General features: G+C 38.9%; 1 protein-coding gene across 1 annotated transcript in view; it reads left to right on the forward strand.

Annotated features, from left to right (window-relative positions):
- Positions 1 to 207: 207 nt before the first annotated feature.
- The window catches only part of LOC140932460 (uncharacterized), a 13,487-nt gene continuing 4,409 nt past the window's right edge, over positions 208 to 9,285 (forward strand). The window contains exons 1-4 of the mRNA XM_073382069.1: positions 208 to 374; positions 1,254 to 1,471; positions 6,553 to 6,654; positions 6,914 to 7,088. Coding sequence (XP_073238170.1) covers positions 260 to 374; positions 1,254 to 1,471; positions 6,553 to 6,654; positions 6,914 to 7,088 — 610 coding nt within the window. The 5' untranslated portion in view covers positions 208 to 259. The remainder of the gene's footprint in view (positions 375 to 1,253; positions 1,472 to 6,552; positions 6,655 to 6,913; positions 7,089 to 9,285) is intronic.

Here is a 9,285-nt window from a genome sequence, read left to right on the forward strand (position 1 = left end):
ATATTATATCGCTTTTTAATCTTAGTGCTGTGCTTTGTTCAGTTATGAGACGTTCCCTTAACACACTTGTAATTAGCAATTTTATTAAGTAGTTTTGAAAACACTCATGAATTATAAATTGCTTTGCTTGGGAGTTGACACCGCAAAAAAGTTTTACAACTAAACAAACTGAACTGAACGCCCACAGTATAAGGCTGACACATAATAGTTAAGGTATATGTAGATACAGTGAAGTTCGGCCAAACATTTTCCGCCGTTGATGGCTGCCTCGTGGCTCATTCGTTTGTTCTTACTGACTGTTAATGTTCTGATCGCAAGTTTACTTGTGAAATCTGACTCGGACTTCTGTGCGAGCGTGTTTGAAAGTCAGACTGGTAAGTTAAGACCTGCTGCTTTATAAAAAGGTTTTCTAAAACGTTTTCTGTGTCTCTAGGCGCAAACAAAATACCGTTTTTTAGGAAGTTTGGTCTTAAGAGGAATCTTTTATTACATTTTTTTCTCCCTCTATGTCACGCAAAGAGCAGGGGCCAGAACTGGACTAGAGATAACGTAAACGAGCTTGCACAAGAAGCATTTGCTTTTCCCGACTATATCTGATATAAAAATTACTTACATCTCCTATCCCTTCTATTTTTACTATTGACGATAGACAGGAGAAGCAAAATGGTAGCAAAATGTTTGGATGACAACAAACCGAAAATTCACTTAAAAAGTAAATTCGCACTGTTTCAAACTTCATCGATCTTATTCAATTTCATTTCATTTGTCAAATGTTAGCGAAATTTTCTGGGGTTGAATCCGAAGGGATCGTACCTGAGTTTAGAAAAAGAAAAAGGAACTTTTTGTGTTGTGTTGACTGGCTACTCCGTAAAGCGGACGCGTGAAATTTGGAAGTTTCATGTCGCAGTCGTGCAGCGATGGCAAAAAATTGTGCAAAAAAGCGTGATCCACGTGCAGAGTTGTTGTTTTACTAATATAAACTTATTGCTTTTTTGCCGTTCTCGTTGCCGCCGCCGCTGTCGTTGTTGCCTAAGCTCGCTTTTGTTGTGATCCAAACATTTTGCTACCATGGTAACGTGACGTCACACTTCTCCTGTCTATTCCAGCTTGTATCTAATCCCAATTTAGCAAGCAAGTATATCTTTTAATGTTATAAAAATGTACAGCTAAACTGAAACAATGTGTGCCCTCGGTTCGTTAAACTCTACTGTTTCACTGCATATTCCTCCATTTTATATTACTTTATCTTTCAGACCATGTTTTAGTTGGTCACGTCATGAATACATCAACTGTTGCTGACGAGTTTGAATGTCACCAAAAATGCCTCGGAAATAACAGCTGCAAATCATTTAATGTTCATCCCGGTGCAGATTTTTCTAAACGAGTTTGTGAGCTGAACAACAAAACACGGAAGACGACGCCAGATAACTTTAAAAAAAAGAAAGGATCTTCTTATTATGGACATGTTAAGGTCAGTTCTACTGTTTGAACATAAACCATCGTTTTTACAAACTTAGGCATAAAAACTTAACCAAAAACAACTTAAAAACGCGTTCACAGCGGTCACCCTGTTAGGTTTCACAGTTTCCGGCTCAAAATCTCTGGAGTTTCGAGGTCACCTTATCAAGTGAACTTACTGATGTTAGAAGAGTTTGCAGAACTCAGTTTTATTGTAAATAGTACTTTTCTCGTTCTTGGTTCTTCAGTTATATTTTGGCTGATTAGATCTCTTTTCTAGAGATCCAACGTTTACAACTAGCAGGATCCTCGTCCACGGTTTTTGCAGTTAATTCACATAACGAGCCGCACCGTCTTAGCAACCAAAAAAAATTTGTTTATCTAGCTGAGATAGGGGACTAAAAGTCCCCTATCTCAGCTGGATACTCAGAAGCTTGTAACATTCACTATTCCATTTATCTCTGATCATATTTCGCATCTAACACGACAGAGGCGTCAATTTTCGCGCCATCATGTCATCATTCTAGGGCGAGAAATTTAATTAAAAGCGCGGCATTCAACAAATGTACGGCTCAGGTTTCCGCTAAAATTATTCAGTGCCGTCAAAGAAAAAAACATATTATTAAGGTCGGCGTATAAAGTCGATCACATTGCTAACACAGACAAAAACGCTTAAATATCTCCTATAAAATGAACGGCTGAGTTTGTTTTTTCTACGGGTCAAACTGCTACTATATATCCCAGAAGCGCTCAGGCATAACAATATGCCAGGATTTCTACCTACAATGAACCAGAAAGGATATAGAACAACTACCTATTTTTTTTTCTTTTTACGGCTACGGGTCGACATACTAAACGTGCTATATATCCCAGAAGCACTCAGGCATAATAATATGCCAGGACTTCTACCTACGATGAACCAGAAAGGATATAGAACAACTACCTATTTTTTTTTCTTTTTACGGCTACGGGTCGAAATGCTAAACGTGTTATATATCCTAGAAGCGCTCAGGCATAATAATATGCCAGGACTTCTACCTGGATGAACCAGAAAGGATATAGAACAACTGCCTAACTTTTTTTTTTACGGTTACGCGTTGAAATGCTAAACGTGTTATATATCCTAGAAGCGCTCAGGCATAATAATATGCCAGGACTTCTACCTGGATGAACCAGAAAGGATATAGAACAACTGCCTAATTTTTTTTTTTACGGCTACGGGTCGAAATGCTAAACGTGTTATATATCCTAGAAGCGCTCAGGCATAATGATATCATGCCAGGACTTCTACCTGGATGAACCAGAAAGGATATAGAACAACTGCCTAACTTTTTTTTTTACGGTTACGCGTTGAAATGCTAAACGTGTTATATATCCTAGAAGCGCTCAGGCATAATAATATGCCAGGACTTCTACCTGGATGAACCAGAAAGGATATAGAACAACTTCCTAATTGTTTTTTACGGCTACGGGTTGAAATACTAAACGTGTTATATATCCTAGAAGCGCTCAGGCATAATAATATGCCAGGACTTCTACCTGGATGAACCAGAAAGGATATAGAACAACTGCCTATTTTTTTTTTTTTTACGGCTACGGGTCGAAATGCTAAACGTGTTATATATCCTAGAAGCGCTCAGGCATAATAATATGCCAGGACTTCTACCTGGATGAACCAGAAAGGATATAAAACAACTGCCTTTTTTTTCTACGCGTCGAAGTTTTAAACGTGTTATTCTTAGAAGCGCTCAGGCTTAATGATTTTGCGGTGCGCAAGAATGGATAATTTACGCGACTTGTAAACAGATATTTCCTTCAGCCGATTGTGTCTCATGCAGGAGAATGTCATGTCTGCGTTGTTTTGTTTCTACTGAAGTTTTATCAAAAAAAGCTTAAGCGAAAATAGGGAGATCGCAATTTATACTCTTACGAACTATAAATTAGGGCTGACCTGGAAGACGCGTTGAATTGTGCCGCCATCCTTCAAAATATAATCTGGCTGCGTTTAGGGAGACAATTTCCTCTTCCATCCAGATTTACTTGGTATATGTGTTTGCGAGAATCTTCAGACAAAGAATTGGGTATACACTGATTCGAATGGCTTGGCGATACTAAGTGCTTAAAGGAACAGTATCCCGTTACTGCGCATGCACCAAACTTTGATTTTTGGACAGGATGTCGCCAAATCAAAGGATGCGAGGAGAGTAAGAGAATCTTGAAAAATCCGTTTGCATCGCGCTTGGCCGGGTTCATTACGACACTAAAACTTCTCAGGATTATAGATCAATGATATATTGTTCCTGTTAAGTTTCTATTTGGGCAAAATCTGGAATTTTTGGCGTTACTTTTATTGCCGTTTGCCGGAGGACCAAAAGATTGGAAGCACTTTGATGCCGATTGAAGGCTTATTTCTTCTGCTAGCTTCCATATACAAGCTCAGATAATTGTGAAAGGAATACGCAGAAATGAAACAGCAACAATAAAGACTGTAAGAAAGAAACCGTTGAGACATTGATGTGACTGAGGAGATCTTGTGGAGGGGAGCTTCGTGATGCAGAATGTTTTGCAACGACGCGTTAGTAAACTTTTAAATGAATCTCCCTACGGCCGACAAAATCGAACAAGCAGGCGCTACACGTTTTGAAAAACTAGTGACATGAATCATAATATCATTCTTGACTAACCTTTGTGATGATTCATAGCGTTGAGATTGCATTTTTATTTATGTCTCTCAAACGTTTGAGGCTAGAACGCGAGCAAATCAGGCAGATATTACTGGACTTGGAGCGATTGACCTCTGACACGAGTTTCAAATTAGAAAATATGTTTTTATAGCGAGCGGAACGAGATTTTCGGGTCGCAAGGCGGCCCAGCTAGCGATAAAATCGCGATGAGTCTTCGAACCGCGAGCCAAATTTTTATATAAGACGAAAGACTTCTTCGAAAGTCTAAAATATTACTTGAGAATATAAACAACAAATCTCTGTCGGCGGTGCGGTCCGGAAGGAAATCTTGTCGAGTCAATTTGACAGTTCTATTGTCTTTTGAAGAAAAAACAGATGACACTCGCGCGTGCGCATAATCGGGACACTGTCCCTTTAAGTCTACTTACCGATTACAACATGTTTTGGAAGTATTGAGAAGCGCGCCAAATGAGGTTGTCACCAGGGCGGATAAAGGTTGGGCGGTGAAACGAGCGCGTCCGAGCAAAAAGGTGTGATGCAGTGGACTGGGACTCTGCTTAGAAATGTCGCTTGTTTTCGACTTCGCTCAGGGCTTGCGATGTGGTTTGTACATTAGACACTGCCGCTGTCACTGAATTATGGCAGCTTGAATTGTTTTCTTGCACTTCTTCCTCGTTACTTTGTGCTGGTACGCTGCCTCCGAGAGGCAAATGTTTCCCTTTTATTTGCGGGAGGTTTAGTTGGAGTAGACAAACATCTCTTTTAAAGGGTTTCTTTTATTACTTCCATGGCTCTACCACTGAATTATATTTTCGTTCTGCTACTTGCCAATGTCGATGTTATTCCAAAACAAAAACAACTAAGTACTGTCTAAAACACGAAGGAAAATCTCATCCATGTCATCCCTAGCAAAACTAAAAGACAGCAGTAGATGACGTGTATTTTATAAATGCGTGCAGCTCGTGCAAGGTGAAATTATGCTAATTTCAATCACCATCATCCTTCTTTTTAATTTTGAAAAAAACATCTCATACGTCTTTCTGTTACTTCGAAACTTCAAAATTAGTTTCCCCTCAGTTTTTACTGTTTACCTTGTTTTGTTTAAGAGAGAAAAACGGAGAAAAAACCTTAAAACTAACCTCAATAAATTTTGTTTACATGCGGTTGCCGGATTTTGCAACGCATTGCGCGAATCGCCATGGCGCGTTGCACCCGAGAAGCAAAGTTTGAAGAAGTACAACGCCACTATATCAATATATATCAATCTAATTTTTTGTTATGTTATATAAAATTTATCCCCCTTTAACATATGTAAAAATTGAGGTTAAGAAGTGTTAAGCTTTTGCAAACGAAACGGTGAAAGACGATCAGGTGATATTTAGTGGAAGGGGGAGCTATTCAACACTTTCAAATAAAACTCAAATTTTGGCATTATACGACCAACAAGTTTGACTTATAGACGTACAGACACAAACATATGAAACTGTTTATTGATATTGTTATGAAACGAATTTATCTATTTAACATTGTAGCCTGAAATTACAGAAAGAAAATAGGATTTCCGGTTTCCAAAAAGGAAAATTTCGCCGGCCTTCAAGCGCACCGGAAGCGCGGAAAGAGCGCTCGCGCCAGTCCTACTCCGCATCACACATTAAATGAAGAGCGGAGCGCTCGTTTCACCGCCCAACCTTTATCCGCCCTGGTTGTCACAGTGTTCTCGAGCGAACACGGCGCGACCTGGATTGATAAAATTACCATTACATGCAGCTATCATGCCAGTGATTTCTCCTTTCGTCGCATAGTGAATAGTTTGTGAGCACATCCGCGACTCTCGAAACATTTGTCTTGCGCCGCTATAGAAGTTGCTTCTCCCGCGAACCATAGGTAGATTTCCCGCTTAACATAATGTTTGATAATTTATGCAAAAGTTGACCTTGTGAAAGTCAGCAGTGCATTAATCGACTCAAAAATAAACAGACTTCCTACAGGGTTTTGAACACGGTTTTAATTAAAGTACTTTACGAGCGCTGCGGTAGTTGACCGCAAAAGTGTTACGGTGATGGATACTCAACTGGATGATTACGTCACTTCATAGCAACCAGACGGTACGAATTTTTTAACTTCCGGAGCGCTGAGGCTCGTAGTGAATCCTTTACTTTTGATAACATTTTCCTTTGAACAACGATTTGTCGTACCGGTTTGTCTGTTGCTTAAAGTATATGTTTGTTATTACCCGCAAGGTAAATATTGCCTATGGTAGGAAATGGAAAGGATGTACACATATCACCATATTTACTAGCATTGCTTTTAAAGCAGGCAAAAGTGGTAAGAGAAAGCACATAATGACGTTATCAATAGTTTCCAGGTATTGTTTGATGTTTCTCATTTCGATTTGTTATTTTCTTCTCAGGTTACCTGCCAAGATCTGCCCACTAACAAGAAAAAACAAACTGGTCATCGCCATCCTGACTTTACCAAAAAACCATGTGAAATTCGTGAGAAACACTTACAAGTCTATTTTTAAATTTGATTTTACAATAGCAGTTACTATTTATAGGCCCAAACCTCAGGCAAACAAACTGAAATTAACATTAGCGAATTCCTCACTTTTGTCTGACTTTTGTCATTACAATGTCATGTTTGTCCGTCTTTTGTCATTAAAAGGAGAAAAATGACAAAACTCAGACAAAAATTGCAAATTAGTCACTATGACATCATTCACGCGCTACGCTATTGCTTCTCACGGCGGATGGAACATTTACCATATATAGTCATTTGTTTTATTATCTGCTGCAGCAAGGGAAGGTTGGAATTCCAAGCAGCCTGCTTATTCCTGTAAGAGCATCCGAGACTCTGGTGACTCTAAAGGAGACGGGAAGTACTGGATCGACCGTGAGAACAGTGGAATCCCGTTGAGAGTTTACTGTGACATGACAACTGATGGAGGTAAAATCTCCGCTTTATAATCTAAAAACTTTGCAACACCTTTGCCACATGAATCCAAATAATTGCCCTTAAATAGAATATTTGTTTTATATTGCACATGCGTAAAATTAGCCAATAATAATACATATCATTATATAGTTATAATCATGATCTATTTAGCTCTGAGCTCTGGCCGTTCTCATACCGACATACATCCCAAGGGAGTGAGCCATTGTCCAAATTTCTTAGATACGTTCTCCTGGTAGTTAAAAGTCAAGTACCCTTCTTAGAATAAGCACACACACTTTAATAGTAACTCCCCTTGGGGCTTTTCAGTCACTGTTTACAAGACAAAAACTAAAGAATAAAGGAAATACGTCAGTTACTTGTCTAGAAGTGTGGATAGTGGGGAGGCAATTCTATGCGCTGACAAACCCAATCCTTGGCCAAGCGGTAATTGTCTTACCTCTTGATTACCCGAACTGTTATGAGTCTCATGATGCTTTCAGTTCAGGCCATGTAGAGTGCACATCCCTGCCGCATCGCTCAGATGTCAATAGTCAGCTACAAGAGTATGTACCGCGACCTTATCTTATTTTGATGGATAGTTTGGCTTCAGGCCTCATCATAGCACAGCTGATATTCTCACCATCTAATCTCAGCAGTGGTCAAACACTCTTGACAAACGCTACAAAGTACGACTCATAGCTCTTGACATCAAAGGTGCTTTTGATAAAGTGTGGCACAATGGCCTCTGCTTCAAACTGTTGAAGGAAAAAGGAATCTCTGGCCAGCTGCTGGCTTCGATCACCCAAGGCCTATCCAGAGTACTTTTAGATCTCTAGAAACGCATTCTAGGCGGTGCTATAAAATTTGTATCTGTTCGGTCATCCTAGGAGAACTTGAGTCTTTTCGAAATTACAAGGGCTTGAGTATTATTTTTACGAAAATTTTAGATGCAATTTGACTTATTACGAAAGTGAGACATTTTCCTCTCTCCATCATACTTTTGAATCCGAAAATTTTAGATTTCCTTTTTTCTACGAAAAATAGCCTAACTGGGGAAGTGAAATGTGAAAATTAAACTTCGGAAAATCGTAGGGAATTTGTTAAATAAGCTTCAAAAATTGTAAATGAATGGAACGGTCATCTAGAAATTTTTAGCCCGCGTCCTCAAGTAATAGAAAATTATAGGTAATATTTGCTTTTCCAAACAGATATTTTACAGAAAACAGTCGTTGGGTGCCCCTGTTGAATTGAAAACTACTTATCCAACAGGTCCATCAAAGTAGTTTTATTTGGCTAGTTTATGCACGAGCCAGGCAGTGATCTGACCTACAATAGTATCAGGTTTGATATAAGCTTATATGCTTAATACCTGACTCATGATTTTTAGAGACACTTTACTCTCAATACTTGTCTTCGTGAACGAAAATTGTTGTCTCTGTACATGTTTCACCGAATAGTATTTATTTTACTGACTGATAGTAGTCTCTCTCGCAATTTTAATCGTTGCTCCGCTTCTTTTCAGTCGTACATAAACATCGCATGCAGGAGTACTGAAAATGCCGTGCGTAAATATTAAACGCTTTTAAAGATTACATATAACAGAACCATAAATTAAAGGGAAATAAGACCTAAACATAATAAATTCTCTATCACCTTGACGCATAACTCTGTTACTGTTCATTCAAACATCTGACACTGCTGGCACTGGAAATTTAGTGCTTGTCAAAAGTGAGAGCACGTCCGGCTTGCCGTATAATTAGGTGATTTTGGGGATTTTTTTTTATCGTTTTCCTTAAAAGCCCAGACTTATTACCCTACATATGATATAGGAGCATATTTTTCTGACTGAACAGTAACTGCATTACGAAAATCTCTAATTTGCTGTGAAAAGGAAGCCGAGCGCGTGCTTCGATCGGCCTGGACTGATTGAATGAGTGCAATTTGTCTTGCAAATTGTAAAAAACTGCAGAATTATAGGTTTAAATAGGGCAAAATTAAAGAAAGAATTCTGTCCAAGGTCTGTATGATAAAAGAAAACAACGCCTCAATAGTGCTGTTTTCCTCAGACGTGACTTATAAAAGTATATTTAAAAGGCTGGTTTACACGCCACCAGATTTGTCTCCAAGATTTACTTGTAAAGTAAACATGTCGAACGCAAAAAATCCGGCCTGATTTCTTATTTTGGCCTCTCTTTTAGACAGAATGCAA

Source organism: Porites lutea, chromosome 3, assembly GCF_958299795.1.
Source record: "Porites lutea chromosome 3, jaPorLute2.1, whole genome shotgun sequence".
Classification (NCBI taxonomy): Eukaryota; Metazoa; Cnidaria; class Anthozoa; order Scleractinia; family Poritidae; genus Porites; species Porites lutea.